General features: G+C 41.0%; 1 protein-coding gene across 5 annotated transcripts in view; it reads right to left on the reverse strand.

Annotated features, from left to right (window-relative positions):
- Window positions 1–19,832, reverse strand: part of palm2akap2 (PALM2 and AKAP2 fusion) — an 87,365-nt gene that overhangs the window by 52,404 nt on the left and 15,129 nt on the right. For all 5 annotated transcript variants that reach the window (XM_077736755.1, XM_077736754.1, XM_077736753.1 and 2 more), the window contains 3 exons: window positions 17,038–17,118; window positions 14,035–14,156; window positions 203–317 (listed from right to left, as the gene is read on the reverse strand). In XM_077736755.1, coding sequence (XP_077592881.1) covers window positions 203–317; window positions 14,035–14,147 — 228 coding nt within the window. In that variant the 5' untranslated portion in view covers window positions 14,148–14,156; window positions 17,038–17,118. The remainder of the gene's footprint in view (window positions 1–202; window positions 318–14,034; window positions 14,157–17,037; window positions 17,119–19,832) is intronic.

Here is a 19,832-nt window from a genome sequence, read left to right on the forward strand (position 1 = left end):
GATGACAATTGAGGTTTATCTATTTTACCAAAGAGTGGGTTTTCATGTAGTGTAAATTTGTCATGTTCTTAACTGTATTCAATTCAAATTAAAGCAATGCCCAAGACAGCAAATCAGCATAATCTGTTTAGAAGTGTGCTCAGTTCATTATATCTTAAAATACAATACATGTTTGTATTTTTTCCATGTTCATGTTTTGTACCTTCTGAAGGTCTTCTATAGATTGTTCTGTCTCCTTCAGGCGTTCCTGTAAAACTTGCTCTTTAGCAGAGATTTGCGATTCTTCACCCTCAAGCGCACTGATTTCGGATTCAAGCCTGAAAATACACAACAAACACATTTAGTGTCCATATTGGATATATTTGCACATCTCAAACCAACAAATGAGTTTCAGAAAACTTCAGAATCAATAACAGCAATCGCATATGTGAACTGTGAATGAGTTTCGTAATTTACAATGACCCACTAGCACCAGTCTTCACAGACATTTTCAACCTCACTAGAACAAGCTTCCATGCCAGGCTGCCTTAAATCGGTCACCATCAACTCAGTACCCAAGAATTCATCCACAAAAAATCTGGGGATTACTGCCCAGTAGCTCTCACACCAATCATTACAAAATGCTTTGAACAATTGGTACTGCCACACATCAAAGTCTGTCTTCCCCTCATCCACGACCCACATCAGTTTGCATATTGGCTGAATAGATCGACTGAAGATTCAATAAACCACAGCCCTCCAGGCTGCACTGAGGTACCTTGACAAAAGAGGCAGCTATGTCAGAATGCTCTTCATCAACTACAGCTCAGCCTTTACCACCATAAGACCGGACATTGTTATCCCCAAGTTGGCAAACCTGGGGTTTCCACCTTCTCCTTGATTAAAGACTTTTTGGTCAACCGAGGCCAGAATGTGAAACTGGGTCATCACCCTTCATCTGCCCAAACGCTCAGCACTGGCTTGCCCAAGACTCTAAGCTGAGTCCACTACTCTACATGATCCGTACACACAACTGCAGACCCAGCCAACCTCAGAACATCATTGTGAAATTTGCGACCGGTGCAATGGTGGTAGGGATGATCTCTGGAATGTGAAATCACTGATCAAAGAGGAGAACCAGTCGGCTTACAGGGATGAGGTCCCTGGACTCAGTGTGGTGAACACTCAACAAACCGGCTCTGAATGTCTCCAAAACTTGAGAACTGATCCTGGATTACCGACAGAAAAGGGCAGCTCCGTCCTCCCTGTATATCAACACGGTGAATATGTGGAGCGAGCGGAGACCTTCAGATTCCTGAGGGTCTATATCTCTCCTGATCTCCCTTGGGCGGCAAACACCACAGCACTCGTCAAGAAGGTGCAGCAGCGGCTACATATTCTGAGAGCAATCAGAAAGGAGCAACTAGACACCAACCTGCTGGTGACCTTCTACTGACATTGAGAGCATGCTGACCTACGCTGTGTCAGTGTGGCACTCAAGCTACACAGAAGTCGACAGGAAAATAATGAAGAGGGTGAGCAACACAGCTCAAAAGATCATCAACTGCCCCCTACCTACTGTATTTTGCTGTATATGAAATGATTTTTGCTTTTTTGAGCCTCCCGTTTATGCGCCATTTAATAAATCCCTGCCATTTGATATATCCCTGCCATTTAATATATCCCTGCCATTTAATATATCCCTGCCATTTAATATATCCCTGCCATTTAATATACCCGGTTATATTAAACAGCAACTCAGATTTTTTGGCAAGATTTGAATGGTGTTCATTGGGATGTAATTATAGATACTTAAGTTCATTAAAATTCCAAGTCAGACTTTATTCAGCAGTAAGTAGTTACTAGTCGGATAAAGACTTACAAGTCTGTCAGAAAAAGACTTCTCCTCAATTACAACTTCATCTTCATCCTCTTTCAGCTTCCTACTCCAGTCCTAAATTTGGCAAGGGATCTTTGGTTTTCTTTTTCTGCTCCAGCAAAGCTTTCAAGCCGGAGTTCAGGTCAGCGTTGCAGTGAGCTGCCCCTTTCTCCTTGATGCTACAACATTCAAACGCTTTGCGGAATTTGGATGCATCCAGCATTATCCGTCCTGCAGGACACAAACTTTACTTCCTGATCCCAGCCTGGTCGCCTCCTGTTTCCCTTCTGTGTGAATTCCCTCTTTCCATTCTCGAACCAGTCCTCCCAATGTTCTCGCATTCATGCCTTGAATGCTGAGTTGATGGCGACGAGTAGAGGCATTAAAAGGTTGGACATGCCAGCTGGAATATACCTCAAGCAAGCTTTCGGTTGGTGGGTGACTACTTGATGCTTTTTTAAGGTGTGAGCCATACCTGTACATCACGATTACTCCCGGCGTATTCAGCAGTAACAAATTTCGGGCTCGAGGACTTTTTTAAATCCAATTCTGCATCAGCGGCTCATTCACCGAACCACTTATTGCAACGGCTAGGACGATGTTCTTTGGAATGGTAATATTCGGTATCTTTTTCAACCCATTCAAGATCACCATGGTCTTCAGCACCTTACCCGAGATCGAAACCCGACAGCCGGGAATCGTGTGCATGACCTGTATCCACCGCCTCAACTCCTTTCTTTCCCTTGAAGTGGAGCGTCTTGCTGGATCTCATGACCAGGTAACATGTGGTCTCATCCATTTTTTGCTCTTGGTTTATCCAATTTTGGATCTGCGCTGACTGAATGCTGTGGTCTGAGCACACTTTCGCTTGTTGTTGCTTAAAGTGGTTCGAGTAGATTAGTAACCTTGGCTAAAGTACCAAAATCTCTTGTGCTTAAAGTGCAGCCCTTATTTTGTTTACTAATGAAACAGATTAAGGTTAATGCTGTTACATTCCCAATTTAAACATAATAGAGGTAGTCTACAAAATATTGATGCACTCCGTCACGTGCGTAGTGGATCGTACCTTCCCGTTTGTGCACCATTTAATATACCCCTGCCGTTTGATATACCCAGGTATATTAAATGTGGGGTATAATAAACACCAAAATACAGTACCCTGTCCAGCGCCGACAAATCCCGGTGCCTGGAAAGGGCAGAGGGAATCATATAAGACAATTCACATCCCGACTTCCTCCACTTCAACATGCTGCCATCTGGCAGGCACTACAGTGCCATAGCAGCCGGGACAAATAGAGTCAAGGACAGTTTCGTCCCGAAAGCTGTCACCATACTGCATCTATGAGGACCTAATCAAGATTTACGGCTAATCCCCTGAGTCACTTTGTACCTCCTGTATTTTGCATATCGCCATATTTGTTCCTGAAAAAATTATGACTGAATCGAGGGTATGGCTTTTATGGGCTCTAATGAGAATAGCAGAAAAATGTTAGGTGAAAAAGACGAAATGCCATTATGCAAGACATTGCGGCTGAAATTGTCATTTATTTCAAAATAGGGAAAAGATGAACACCTAAAAGGCTTAACAAAATGTATTTCGACGTCTATGCATGAAATTCAAGAAAGAAAAACCTCATCTTGAATAAAATGTGAAAAAACTCACTAAATTGTGCCTGCCATTGCTCGCTCGTGGCGCCGCCATCTTAGCTAGGATGACAAACTAGACTGCCATCGACACATTTTTTGGTTGTACTGACCACGTACGTGCTTTTTTCATTTATATGAAATAAAACATGTAAGAAATTTAAAAAGATGGCACCGGTCAATCGGCAGCCGGTAGCGGCAGCCAGTTGCAGCAGCCGGTAGCAGAAGCCAGTAGCGGTAGCTCCGTCTGCCCTTGCTCGTTTTGTGTTTTTGTTGCTCTTCATCTTATTTAATTGCATTTTAGTATTTCTTAATGCTTTCCCATATACTTTGCCTTGTACTTTGCGCTTTTTGCTTTGTTGTTTTACAACATTTGCGACTCGTATCCACCCGTCACTTGGCTTGGTTTCTTTGTGCTAGTCCAAGACGTTGTTGGAGCCGTTCAGCCGTGCCTCCGCTGTCATGCACGCGGTATCAGCTGTGAGCAATGGACGATAGTGCCGGGAGAAGAGACGGTGCTCCAGACCAAGCATTCCATCATTGTTATGGGACCGTGACATCTGTCGATGCTTGCCGGTCTGCAATGGAAGGGTTGTGTGCTTAAAACCCAGCCCTCACTTGGACTAGTTATTTATTTATAATTTTTTATTACTTATTGATTGTTTTTTTATTTGTCTTTTTGTTTGTTGTTGTATTTGTGCACTTCATAGTGAAGTCCTTTAACCCTTAAATCTCATTATACTTGTATAATGAAAATAAAAGCATTCAATTTAATTAAAAACATTGCAATGTACTGAAGGCGCGAATGTTGAAGCCGTGAAGTGGTGAACGAACACAGCAAAAGTCAAAAGACTACCAAAACTGACGAAATCTGTTACTTTAAAATTTCTTAATGAGGACAATGCTGGTTAAGATAAATTTTATGGATTGGATGTCTGGCGCCGTCTAATGGCAGCGAAATAAACACTAGACTTGATCATAATGCATCTGAATTTGGCCACAGAGAGTGAGAGAGAGAGAAAAAGGAAAACATTGACACTCACATGAAAAGATAAGGGCAAGTAATGTCAGACACAGTCATGTGAAGAAAGGAATTTTAGTGCATACATATTTACCTTTATACCACAGTGCAGCCCATTTCATTATTTGCATTTTCATCACAGCTAGCCTAAAATTTGAGATGCTCATGTGTAAAGGATGGTGTCAAAACACTAGGCAAAGCAACGTTAAGAGATAGATGCAGAAACAATAGAAGGAAGTGGCTAGGGAGGAAAACCATGCTTGCTTCCTTACAGACTGCCAGCACTGCGAACACTTTAGTAAACTCCTCTGGGATACAAAGAATGTGTGTGCCATATTTACTCTAAGTGTGAAGAACGAAGATGATAGTGTCACACAAGGACCCGAACCTTTGTTCTTGCCACACGTTTCCAGAATAAACAGGTAGATCTTAATTTTTAGCATCATACGCAATTTTATTCACTGCTGACTGTTTAGGGGCACTTTTATTTGCCACATTTTCAGGTGTACCAGGGTGAAAGCATTGTGGTGTTGCCAACTTGAAATCTGATTGGTTAAAGAAACAGTTTTATTGACGCTTGTTTTATGCAGCAGAGCCTGTAGAACTGATTGTGAAGCCCATAAGGCAGATTTCTTACCCTGCCAACAAATAATAGCTGAAATGTGATTGGTTAGATGCTTAAATATGAGAACACACATCTGGAAGCAGCGCAACCAGGGGAAAAGCAATGAAAATAAGATCACAGACAATTTGGAATTATGTAATAGGTATTCATAGACAAAACATAATTAACAATAGTCTGTGGTTCAGATTTTTTTAGGCCAGCAGAGAAGCCCTTGTAGGCCCGATGGTCCACCACTGCTAAAATGTGATATTATTCAGTACAGACAGACGGTAGCGTTTACTGCAGAGTGCACGGACGAGACAGAACAAGAGAGGACAGGAGAGAGACTTGTCGAATGGCAATGCGTTCGTAACATAACAAACTTTAAATTTAACTTAAAATGAAATTAGATTACAATACACACACACTTAAATGGGGGTAACTGTATTGTGCTATAACCGAGGCAAGGGTGTTAATGTAATCTGCCACGGCCTTCAAGTCGGATCTAGCTGCTTCCCCGTGCGTCACAACTGAGTGTATCACAACTTTGTTTTTTTTTTAATTATCGAACCAGCCACGACTCGCTTTGAAGGGTTCAGGCGGTGTCTTTTTCAGATGATTGCTTTGCTTCCAAGTCCATGTAGAGTCCGCTGTTTTTTTGCGATTATTGACTCTGTCAAGCTATTTCACACTAACTGTTTATCTTTTAACCATATTAAACGAAGGTTCTCCATCTCATTATGAATGTCACTGCGCAGCTTGCACTGGCTTGCTTTGGACACATTGCTTTTCCCCTTAATTTTGCACTGATTAATGCAGAAAATGCTGTGTGGCCGGTACTCGTAGATATCTTTACGAGAGGGAGATGCGCCAAGAAAGACAGAGCGATGCTCTTCTAATAAGCAACCTCTCGCATACTCCACCCAGACAGCCGCATCGGGAACCATCTCGTATGCTCTCAAATTTGTCTCGTATCGTAAGGCAAAAAGTGCTATGAATTTTTCTCATGCCTATGCCCGTGTCCCGGTAATGCTTTCTCCTCTGCCACGATGAATGTCCGCCTAGGCATCTTTTTCCAAAAAAGACCAGTTTCATCGCAGTTGAAAACTTGCTGGGGGATGTAACTTTCCTCGGCGATAATCAAGGCAAATGTTTTGATGCGTCCTTCTGCTTAAAGATGGTGGAAATAGTTGATCTATTATTGCCTAGCGAGCTCAATAACATGTACTCCACTCATTTTTCAATTATTTCGCGTTTCATGCCCATTGTCAACGGTCGCCTTTTCTTTGCAAAACTCTGCCGATCCACAGTAATATTGTTTACCTGTAAATGTACCCAACGCCGGGGAAAAAGCTGGCGGATGGGGAAATGCAATGTCCGCCCAGTGGTTGAAGAAATATTTTATACATGAAAGAGATGCAAAAAGCCAGTGCCATGGCCACCTGGCTTGGTCGCATCACAAAATTTTGATCGTATCTCGGGCGAATTATTCGTTTGAATTTTTTGTCGTAAGAGAAGAATGTCGTATGACGGAGCGGTTGTATCAAAACGTTTGACTGTACTTATATGTTTTTGTTTATACAATTTGAAGTGAATTAAGTGGTATAAATCACCTCCAAAGGGATCCATGAGGGGACGCTAAGTAAGAAAAACTGCTTTGACGCCCCAGTTAATCAATGCAGGAATAGCACAAGGCAGTGTCTATTGAAAAGCTAAGATGCTACCTCTCGCAATGTGTAAAATATTTGATCACACAGTGCGTTGTTTGTCATGATCATTTTGATCTCCCGTTGTTACCATACCTGTCAACCTCTGCCGATAACTGCCCTTATAAATGATTATGATTCCCCGTATAAACCCCCCAAAAACCTTACAAACTGTTTGCAAGTTTTTTGGGGGGTTTGTACATGGAATTATAATCACTTATAAGGGCAGTTTTCAGCATAGGTTGCCAGGTATGTACAGTTTCATTTGTAATATTGGTCTACAACTACCAAAGATGAATGATAATGTAAACATTGGATGAGAAAAATAAGTGGTGAGGACTGTGTTTCTGTGTCCTTTTCAAGTAAGGATGGATATATTTCTTCAAATTTCTTCAACTTATGACATCGGCAAGGCTAAAAGAAAACCCAATGTTTCCGTCCTGCAGGCTATTTGCTATGGAAACATTGCACGTCATGGGACAGGGAAAAGTGCATATCTGATCAAAGGCCATCCAAATGATTACGTATTCTTTTGTGAGCCAGTTTACGAGATACAGAGCTGCTGAAAAGATCACATTGGTTGAGGTTAGCCTCTGTAAGTAGCGTCATAAAGCTACAATTATTCCAAACATTTCACGGGTGAAAAAAAATACTTCTGCGCTCTTAAAAAAGTCTCAAATCTATTTTCCTCTCATGAAAGTATCAAGTATCTCAACTGAGCATGTCTTATTTTTGTTTGTGTTTTCATCGGATTCCATCCATCTATTTACTAAACGACTTGTCCTCATTAGGATTATGGTGTAACTAGAAGCAATGCTTAATGACATCAGGAAACGAAGGGCTACAATGTGTGAAAGAAATCACACAAAAAGTGCAACCGAAAGGCCACAGATTTGGCAGAAAATATAACTAATAAGAGACAAACAGCAAACTTTGCATAACAGTTGAAAAGTCAGAAAACCTGCTTTCTGATATGTAATATTTTCTTTCTTTTGTCTGTTGTTTCATTGGATTCCATCCTTGTCCCCAATAGGTTTGTTGGGGAGCTGGAGTCCATACAAAGGAGTTGAATTATAACTTTCCTGTGTGGAGTTTGCAGGCCTGCGAGGGTTTTCTCCGGTTTCCTCCCACATCCCAAACATGCATGGCAAATGGGCTGAACACCGTATGAGACTGAATGGTTCTCCATCTCCCTGTGACCTGTGATTGCTTAGCAACCAATTCAGGGCTGTGATGAGCTTCACGCAGGGGATAGACCACCTTTGACTCTTGTGAGGATAACCGTTACAGAAAATGAATGAATACATGAACCTTATGCGGACCATCGAATGAATGGTTTAGCACGTCGGCCTCAGACCTCTAGAGTCCTGGAGTCTGGGTCGCCTGTGTGGAGTTTGGGAGTCCCCCGAGCCCATGTGGGTTTTTTCTGGGTGCTCCGTTTTCCTCCCACATTCCAAAAACATGCATAGTTGGCTGATTAGACACTCTACATTGCCCCTAGGTATGATTGTGAATGGTTGTCCGTATTCTCATGCCCTGTGACTGACTGACCATCAATTCAGGGTGTACACCGCATCTGGCCCCGAGTCAGCTGTGATAGGGCCGCCAATCAGTATACATCAGTCGTTTATGTTTTGGGATCACTTCTGGTCTGCTTTGGATTTGTTTATGCTTCTATGCTTCTTTGCTTCACTTAAAATGATATGATTCTCAGACAAAGCTGTCCACTCTTGAGAAAATTATTTGACGTAGGGGATTTGGTCTGCATTGCTATTCTAATGTGTTAAAAATGATAGCATCATTTTTCTCTAAATTACACATCTATAAAGTAAACTAGAAGGAGTTTGGCAATGAGTGAAGGTAAGACCATAAAACACCAGTAACAAATGCTATTTGGGGTTTCTTCAAGCAATCGGGGGTGACAGAAAAATATTAACATTCTTCATTGAAATGAACATTTATTGCTCTACAAAGAGGCAAACCAATCTGTTAATTTATACAATTGGTAGTGTACAGGGCGGCCCGGTGACGCGAGTGGTTAGCGCGTCGGCCTCATAGCTCTGGGGTCGTGGTTCCAAATCCAGGTCATGTCGAACTGTGTAGAGTTTGCATGTTCTCCCCGGGCCTGGGTGTCCTTCGGGTATGTCGGCTTCCTCCCAGATCTCCCCCCCAAAAAACATACATGGTAAGCTGATTGGACACTCTAAATTTCCCAGACGATTGGTCGACAGACGCTTGGTCGACGGACACTTGGTCCCCGGACGTTTCGTCGAACGGACGTTTGCTCGCCGGATTTCGCTCGCTCTCAAAATTATAATCACGAGAGAGAGTTTACAATTGAAAGCGATCAACCAGGTAATCTCTCGCTCTCAAAATTATAATCATGAGAGAGAGAGAACTGTCCGTCGACCAAACGTCCGTTTGACGAAACGTCCGGGGACCAAGTGTCTGTCGACCAAACGTCTGTCGACCAAACGTCTGTCGACCAAACGTCCGAGTACCGGGTGTGAGTGTTCATGGTTGTCTGCCTACTTGGCCCTGCGATTGGCTGGCCCCCGATTCAGGGTGTCCTACTCTGGCCTGGAGACAGCTTGGATTGGCTCCAGCACCCCCACAACTTCTCGCCGTCACCACCCCCTCGTCCAGGGGGCGCATCCCCGCTGCCTCCGGGCGCGCAAGAGCTGGGCGGGCAAGAGCTGGGTGGGAAGGATCTGGGCGGGCAGGAGCTGGACTGGCAGGAGTTGGGCGGGCAGGAACTGGGCGGACAGGAACTAGGCAGACAGGAACTAGACGGACAGGAACTAGGCGGACAGGAACTAGGCAAACAAGAACTAGGCAGGCCAGTCGGCACCGGAAGCCTGGTTCGTTGGCATGTGTGCGACTGGCGGCCCCGATGGCATAGGGGGTATTTTGCGTGGTTTCGGCACGGGAATTTGGGAAGCTTGGAACGGCGTGGCCGGCTGAGGCGTCTGGACGGGCGTGGTCCAGCGAGGAACTTAGACGAGTGAGGTCGAGCGAGGAACTTGGACGGGGGAGGTCGAGCGAGTAACTTGGACGGGCAAGGTCGAGCGAGGAACTTGGACAGGCGAGGTCGAGAGAGGATCTTGGACACGCGTCCAGGCCCCCCTTCCGCTTCTCCCTGCGGCGCGGCGCTCTTCACCTCCTCCCGGAGGACGGCACAGCACACCCGCCACCATGTGGTGGCCCATTGTAGATAGGACAGCCGACACGGTGAAAGACCATGCTGCTGCGCCTCCCCACAAAGAAGTCAGACGGCGTTTGAAACTTCTCCCTGAGCCTCCCCGCAGGCCGCCACGCGCTGTTTCACTGTAGATAGCCCACCGAAAATGCAAATGATGGTCCGGGTAATCACGTAGAGGACCAAGCTGGAATTGTACAGAAGCATTGCAGGAGTAGATGGGAAAATGCCGGACGCATGGAGGAACGATCCGACAATGATGCTAGGACTCATTGATGTTTAAAAAGCAAAACAGGAAGCTGCTCTGCCCTGACGGCACGCCAGGATTGACAAACGGGCCGCTCCTGACACACTCCCCTCCTGTCATTGTCCACTTGAGCATACAAGTACCCCAGCAGAACGAGGAAGACCCCCGGAAGGAGCAGTCTCCAGCAGCCCCTCCAAGGACTTTCAAAAAGATGTGTACTCTGAACTGCTGTTAGGTGTATACACAAACAACAGTTAGGTCCCGTCCCCCCACGCAAAGACGGAGGGATGCTACCCTCCTGTCCACCGGGGTAAACCCCGACATACAGCCACCGTGCAACAAGTATGCCCACACCTGCTCGGCGCCTCTCACCATAGGCAACTCCAGAGTTGAAAAGTTTCCAACCCCCTCAAGAGGAGTGGTATCGTAACCCAAGCTGTGCAGAGAGGTTACCCCAACTATGTCGAGCCGGAATTTCTTAACCAGAGAGGTGTCATTACGCCGCCCTTTGGTAGTGATGGAAAGGTATGTGTTAAAGGAGTGTTTTAGGAATATACAAATTACAGTGGTACCTCGACATATGAGCAATCCGAGTAAAATTTTGAGCAGATATTTATCTTAATATAGGGGACACATTTTGATATACGGGCAGACAGTGGACGCGAGACACTGCTCATAAGAACATCATGGGCAGTGTCTCTCTCCCCACATTTCCCTCGTGTAATGTCTCTGTGAGCAATGGGCGGAGCGTTGCATTTTTTCAGTGTTTTCTTTTTTTGTTAGTCAGTGCGAATGACTTCTCGTTGGCAAGTGGTCATGCGTTATCCTATTGTGAGGGCATTTGTGTGCCTTGTTTTGGGAATATTTTGAAGACAATACAAAAGCAAATGTGACATGCTCAAGTGTGTAGGTTATTAATGATAGAGTATGACATGCTAAATGTTTAAGTTATTAATGATTGCATGTTGGGGATTACAACTAGTTTTGGATTGGATGTTTATCAGTGTTCGATTAGTGATGCCTTCATCCAAATAACAAGTAATGTGTTAAAGTCTGTATCGGAATTTGATCATCAATGTCTCGGTGCACATAGGTTGAGGCACGAGAGATTTTTAGTCATTACAGTAAAAGTTGGTTGAAGACAACAACTAATCACTGTGTGATCATTTCTCCCTGTGTTTCAAGCAATAAGAAAATGCAGGGTGTAACACAAAGAATCAAATTGTGCATGTGAAAGTCAGGGTGGAGGCAGGGCAAATAGAACCAACTTGGCCGGGAAGAAGAAATGTACCAAAATTGAAAACTAAATTTGAATTATGTTTAGCGTAAGGTTAGATTAAATTTATTTTTGAGTGTGTCTGTATCATAGTCCAAGTTCATTTAAATTTGTTTTGTGTATCAAGCTCGTATCTCGAGGTACCACTGTATATGGGATTGTACAAATGTGGTTATACAACAAACACCAACATCAGTTTTATGAATAAACACATGCATGGGTAGATCTTTTCGACTTGAACATTTCTTCATTAGCTCGTGCTATAAAAGTGTGAGCTCCCCTAAACATACTGCTGAGCTTTGACGTCGCCCAGAAAAAAGTAGATTGCGGGAGGTTGGTTCCTGGGAAAACAGATCTTGAGCAAAACCTATTAACCATTTGTTTTTTTTCTGTAATAATGGCTAAATGTGTCTGCAACATGAAATGGCAGCAATCCAAAAGTAGAATTGTAATGGCAAACTTCAGGTATGTGCCACATAGTAAAGGGCATTTTACCTTGTTTTTCTTTCTCTCTTGTTTACTCAGCTTGCTGTGTAATGATAGGGTTATTTGTAAAACTCCCATTGCCTCAGTTGCTCACTCAGTGTTTGTCCTTCAGGCAGGGTGAGAGTGAACGTCCTTTGCTGCACACAATGGCTCCTCTTTCTTCTCAACACTCAGTTTTTATATACTGCTCTGGTTGGTTTATGATCCCAGAGAAATGTAGCTAAAGATCCCTTTTTAGACGCTTGCTTCCTTATGTGTACAGAACAACGATTATGCAGTTTTTATAGATTTTTAATGATGTCATTATTTTCTTTTCTTTCATAATATTTTCTTCGGACAATTTTATAAGTTACTTTCTTCTTCTCTGGTATTATTCTATCTCATATAAGCATATTAATAACTACTGCACTCTCTTGGTCTTTTTTTTTAAATCACCCAATAGTTTTGCCATCTGTTTGGAGCAAGCCATTTTTGGGTCGGGCTGGCGCCGTGCTCTCCTGTCGCCTAACCAGCATGGCTGCCTAAAGTGCGCTAACCTCCATTACGGCATCTTAGAGACGCAGCTTTGTTTCCAATGGGACCCCAGCTGAGTGTTGGGAGATCAATGTGAAAGCAAAACATAAAATACTGGATACAGGAAGTGTATTTACGTTTGGGGGATATTTGCTTTTGTTTGATGTTTCAAAACATGGATTGTTTTTCCTATCTTAATCAAAGCTGCTGTTAATGTGAATATTTTGTATGTAGAAGCATTCATAAGTGTATGTACCAATGTATTTGTTAACATGAATCCATGCTACAAATAACAACAGCTTGGAATTCCGGTTACTGGTTAGATTCTGATAAATAGAGTAACTAAACCAAAATGAATTTGTTCGAATCCTTTTTCGGTAGAAAAACGCACCCCATTGGCTAATTGTTACAACATGTGTGTTTGGCACACCACACAGCAAAGGCTGAAACCGACCATCGAGAAAAATGCACTGCAACAATTACTGTACATACACTATGTGATCGTCAGCATACACGAATTGCAAAAGTGATGAAATGTGAAAAAAATGTGTGTTGTGGCGACTGGGACTAGATAATGTTGGAAGTGGCATTTTAGCTATTACACAAAATTTTGCATTGAACAAAAAAGAAAATTTGACGGCGATTTACACAAACATGCTTTCAAACACCAAAACTGGAATACAATCTCTTAAGTCTCAGTCACATCTATCCGTATAATGCAGCTGAGGAGCATCTGCTAATACCACTTCATCATGTTCTCTTGAACAATGTTTCTTGGGGATTAGTGTTTTGATGAAAAAAACTGGCACTTTCTTTGTAGCACCAGTGAACTCACAAACCCCTTCAAAATAGAAATAAGTATAGTAGAGTAATGCTCAATGAATCTTCTTCCAAAGATACAGAAACAGGAAGTACGTACATCTCTATCACATTTGGTCACTTTTCTGCTTTGTCATTATATTCACCTTCACCTTTCTCATACCTCTTGCAAATGTTTTGACTTGATGAGAAATTTCCCCTCTTTTATCGTTTGCTCTTTAAGCTCATATGGCTTAAGCGTTAAAAGCTGTTACTGAAATACCAAGGAGCTATTTTATACACTTTCAGTGTTCATATGTTGATGGGCAATTTGATGACAACAGATGAGAGAATGTTTGTGATGTGCCACTTGCAGTACTACAAAATTAGAATTCTATTTTGAGATGTACTCCAAGGGCCACGTGTAGTTAAGTGTTGGATGACTGCTCTGTGAAGAGTAGATGTCCAGTATTTTTTCTCAAAGAGAAAGTGGATTGTGAATCATAGGGAGTGCAAATTTGATCTTGGCTGGCCTAACTTAGGAAAGAACACAAAACCAATTTTGTCAGAATCAATGTTAAAATGGCAAAAAAATCCTCTTATTATTATCATCACTGTTACGATTTGCATCTGTTAGGCATATCTTCTTATCCAATAAAATAAATAAGGACAAAAACAACACCTTTGTATCATGTCTTCCAGCCTTTTCACGTGCTCCTCGTCCAGTTCTAGCTGTTTCCGGCGTGCCTCCTCCTGTTCCACCGCCATTCCCTGGAGGAGCCATCGCTCCCGCATGGCTTTGGACTGCAAACAGATATATCTCAGGTGATGCTGCTACTGCTAAATATAGAGCTATCCTCTTCAGCTATAAGTTTGTGAGAGGAAATAACTTCCCACCAGCAGTCATCTCCGTCTGAGATATATAAAGCATGCACGTTAAACAGCTTCATAGTGAGCGGAATAAGAATTGTAATACTAAGTTCTACCAAGTCTGTATCACTAGACTTGTCGTTAATTCAGTTTTTTTTTCGATTTGAATGCCTCAAATTCAAGAGGATCCAATTATATGCCAGAGTGGACTTTGCGTCACCAAATCTTTTGATCTTTGACACTTGGCTTCATCTCTAACCATTTTGAGTGCCGACCTGCAACTTCTTTAAATGTCAGAAAGTTCAACCAGTTTAAGTTTATATCACCACCACAAAGTGGTGAAGGATATTACTTTAAAATATACAATACTATGATTTTTACTTGCCTATTGGACATCACATACAATCTGAGAGGCTGCGGCTGTTCTCATCCATTGAGTGAGTTCAAGTCTTCGTAGTCTTTTGGGGCACTGGGTCCCCAGAGGGAATACTACAAAGCATGCGTCACGCTACTTGGCTTCTTGGTACACAGGTTTAATTGCCATTTAATGGGATTCTGTGGCAAGATACTGATTACATCAAGCTGACTGTTGGTGTGTGTGTGAAAAGTAAACAGGGCAGTGTGCTGACTCCAGGGGAGTGTTGTGCTCAAAAAACAAGGTCTCCTATACTGCAGATTCTGCTGCAATAACAATATTGATTATTTCATCCTGGATAATGTTACTGGCCCAGTCAATACTTTTTCATAAAGCAAAAAAGGAATAAAAAAAAAAGAGAGAGATAGAGCCGTTGGCTCATTTTGGCTTTAGAGTCATAAGATTATGCCGCAGACTGTAGTTTTAAAATCTGGTAGCTTTAAAAGACAGACATCGTCAAACCTTGGTTTAAATTTTTTTGCAAACTATTATGTTGTGAAAAAAACTGAACATACAATGAGTTTTCATCCAGGATCCTACCTATGTACTATATTCTTGTGTAAGGACATTGTTTGGCTCATGTGTGCATGAAGAATTCAACTGCATGGAGTACGACACTTTAATGGCCAAAAACAAGAGGTGTGCATGGCTTTAATCAACAATCCTTTGTCGGAGTTTCTAATGAGTGGGTGTTTATAAGTGGAAACCAGAAGTAGTCAGGAATCAAACTTACTTAATAAAGGACTCTTTCATTCCAAGTGTTTAAAAGCCTTTAATTAGAGAAAGGAATGTATTTTTTTTCCCCACTGACCGGATATTCATAGGAAAATGGCCACCCGCAGGCAGTTTCCCACGCATTCTATCTTGCCTCAGCATTTAAAACCAATTCACTTCATATTTTTATATATATATATATATATATATATATATATATATATATATATATATATATATATATATATATATATATATATATATATATATATATATATATATATATATATATATATATATATATATATATATATATATATATATATATATATATATATATATATATATATATATATATATATATATATATATATATATATATATATATATATATATATATATATATATATATATATTCAATTTGATTGAATTTCTTTACCTTATCGAAGCTTTGAGCATTTGCAAGTGTTATCGAGTATTGAGTATGCCTGACCTGAAATATGTTAGCTTGCTTCTCTCTTGAGGTATTGAAGATATTAGCTGCTAATAATAGTAATAAATAATTAATACATGGAATGTGCTATTGAAAAATAAGTCAAATGGCTCTAATAAAAATAATAGATTAATGATTAATAATTGCAGTGTGTTATTGAAAAACCAAAAGGTGTTCCTAAAACATAACATAATCACCTATCTTTTCTGTAATGTTGGTGCCTATACTTCAAATTGCTTGGGAGCTATTGAAGATATTGGGTGCTAATAACAGTAATAAATTAATAATTATAAAATGGAGTGGGTTGTTGAAAAACTAAAAGGTGTTTGTTGAACATAATGAAATTGCCTGTCGTTTCTGTAAATTTTGTCTCAATCTGTCAAATGTCTTAGGAGCTATTGAACAAAATAACAACAATTAATTCATATATAATCCTTATAAAACATGATTTTTGGAAGTGTGAGTATATTTGTCTGTGAATGTGTAAAGTAAGAGTCTTTCACTACGTTTCTCCAAACCGCGCAACGTAGAGTTGAAATGTTTAATGGTGGCCAGAAACGGCTGTCGGATCCTAATAGACGAGTGACTGAATTACTTCACCTTCTCTAAGTGTGTAAACTCAATCTTTCATTTGTTAAACAATCATTTTTCAAAAGAGATTTTTTTTAATAGCGCAACAATTGTGTTTTGGTTCTAAACAAGCAGGGGGGGCCGGCGAAAAAAAATTGTGAATGGAATAAGCCGGTCTGGCTGTTCATTGCAGAGCACACAAAAAATAGCATCTTCTACACTACAGTCACCTCTAGATCCAGCCCTTGTTGATGTGTTAGGTCACAATTAGGGTAAGGGTTGACATTAACAACATGTCACATGCTTACGTGTCTTTGCATGTTTTGTCTGCTGATAATGTTCACGAGGTCAAAGCATTCATCGCTGTGTGAAATATAAAAGAGCTCAATCATAAATTACTCTCTGTTGCGCTATTTTCTTTTTAATTACTAACAACATGTTAGCTGTATCTTCCATTTATTAAATTGCAATAACCTTTGTGAACCTTGGCTATTTTTCAGTTAATTTTTGCTGCGATTTCTATATTAATTCTGCAGGCATTTTAATATTAAAGTATCGTACTGGTATGTGCACTGATGACTTTCTTATGTAAAGACAAAAACTCCAAAAAAATAAATACCAACCTTGATATGTTGTAATTGTAAAACCAAATCATCAAGCTGCCTTCTCCTGTCTTCAATCTCACTTTGACGTTTTCGTTTTTCCTGCATGGCACAAAAGAAAGGATATTAAACACCCTACAATTGATGCATCCATCTTGTCTACCACTTATCCTTACTAGGATCGGGGGTACCAAAAACATTTGCCACCTAACTTGAGTCAGGGTGCATCCTAGAAAAAGTATTCATTTGCATTGGGACCCAATAAATATTTAGAGTTTTCAAAGGTTTTGGCAGTATTGGATTGGATAACTTTATTAATCCCGTATTCGGGAAATTTCATTGTGACAGTAGCAAGAAAGAGGGGAATGCAGAAGAAAAAAAATGTAGTTGGCCGGAGTAGCCAAACGAAACCCACAAAAGCACAGAGAAAAACTGGGGCTTGCGTTTCATCAACATTATAACCTTGCTGCTGGAATTGGAAATGTAAATGAAAGAAAATTAAACAACACCCCAATAAAACTAATAATGAAACAAGGATTGTGGGCTGGAAGTTGCTAAAAGAATCAGCCCAGTTAGAGCTCCCAGTTTGTCAAGGAATGAGAGGACTTAGTAATCATCTGGTATCTAAACTTTAATATGCCACTTGGGCCCCTAAAGAGAGCAACCAGAGATGGACTGGAGAGAAAAAAGTGCAAATGTGAAAAATAAGAGACCAAGATAGTATGAAGTAGTTGTCCACAAAAATACATGGGAATGTAAACAAGACTGCAAGGAGTAGAAGGGCATGAGAATTTTTCGACTGCTCTCTCACACTCGCACACTTCCTCTTAGCTTTAAATAACCACAGAAAACAATGTCCACGAGTGTAGGCCACAATCAGACTTATTCACGGTTGTTGTATGATGAAACCAGTAAATAAAAAAGAGAGCAAAAGGAAAGATGTTACCCAGAAGTAGAGTGAAATGTAAACTGTTCCTTTAAAATTATAACATCACAAAGATTTCTGGCCTAAAAAAATGTAAATGGTTAAACAAAACCATGTTCACTCTTCGTACCCTTTCATTTTGTCTTTAAATTAAACGTTTCGTTACTCCATTGACATATTACATTTTTGCTATTTTGCCCCTTTTTGCACTTTCACTAACTGAATAGGGATTAACTAATTCTGTTGCAAAAAAAGTGAAAACAAGTTCCTTTTATCAGGTTTGCTGACGGAGCATGACATGATGTAATGGAATGGAAATGTGAGAGAGAGTATACGAGGAGTTTGGGGGCACCAGAGGGTAGTCTTGTAGGAAAAGTTGACACTAAGTCTTCATTTGGTGCAGTACAACGCAGCATCTGCTCCAAATAAACCACACACATTCAAATAGACACACCTCCTAGTGGGTGGAACATCTACATTGTGGTAATGCTGGTAGCAAAAATAGCAGTAGTGCTTCTACTGCATGTGGTGAGAAAAAAAATGTTTTGTGAGATTCATCCACGTTATTTCCACAGGTGGCTTCATCAATGCTAATCCGGATAAAAAAATATGTAAGTATTTTAAAACAGGTTAAACAATGTTCCGGTCTTTAATTTATCTTAAATATGGGATTGAAAGAAAATCCACAATATTCACAGTAGTTTCCCCCACAGGCACATTATCCTCCTCAGGAAAACTATGTTGACATTCTTGACAACACATAAATAGCCTCCCACAATCTAACTCACTGAGTCGTTGGCCAAATTTGGTGGGCAACTAAGCTCTCATGCACAGATAACCACTTGTTCCACAGATGGTGGTACACGTCACAAATACAAAATGTCATGGCTCTATTGAGTTTGCAGTTATTTCTACAACTCTGATTTTTCTCTGTTAGAGTGATTGGAACAGATACTTCTTTGTCACAAAAAACATTCATGAAGTTTGGTTGTTTTATGACTTTATTATGGGTTAACAGAAAAAGTGTTCAGATCTGCTGGGTCAAAAAACTACATACAGCAACACGAATTGGCAATTTTAGTGACTTAGAAAGTTGAGTCAATGAAATGAGCTTCATAGCATGGCCTCTGAACTTTTTGTGAGTAATTATGAGTGACCACAGCTGGTAACTTCTCTAAGGCCATTTAAATAGGGCTCATTAGATGCAAACGCCCATAAATGCTACAATGGGAAAGTCAAAGGAGCTCGGCATCGATCTGAAAAAGCAAATCCTTGTTTTGAACAAGTCAGAAAAGTCCCTTCGAGACATTTTAAAGTAGCGGCAAGTTCCAAGAGCAACAGTGCAAACGATTGTTTGTAAGTATAAAGTGCGTGGCACTGTTTTGTCACTGCCACGATCAGGAAGAAAACACAAGCTATCACCTGATGCTGAGAGAAAATTGGTCAAGAGGATAAAGATTCAACCGAGAATCACCAAAAAGCAGAACTGCCAAGAATTAGAAGCTGCTGGAACACAGCTGTCAGTGTCCACAGTCAAGCGTATTTTGCATCTTCATGGACTGAGAGTCTGCCGAGCAAGAAGGAAGCCCTTGCTCCAAATGCGGCACCTCAAGGCTCGACTGAAGTTTGCTGCTGATCACATGGACAAAGATAAGACCTTCATGAGGAAAGTTCTGTGGTCAGACGAAACAAAAATTGAGCTGTTTGGCCAAAATGCCGGGCAATATGTTTGGAGAAGCGGTGAGGCCTTTAACCCCAAGTACACCATGACTACCGTCAAGCACGGTGGTGGCTGTAGAAATAACTAGAAACTCAAGAGAGCCATGACAGTATGTTTCAGTAGTGAAATTTCAGGTAGTGAAAGAATACAACTGTATGCAATTTTTAAAAC

This window comes from Stigmatopora nigra, chromosome 17 (assembly GCF_051989575.1).
Source record: "Stigmatopora nigra isolate UIUO_SnigA chromosome 17, RoL_Snig_1.1, whole genome shotgun sequence".
NCBI classification, from domain to species: Eukaryota; Metazoa; Chordata; class Actinopteri; order Syngnathiformes; family Syngnathidae; genus Stigmatopora; species Stigmatopora nigra.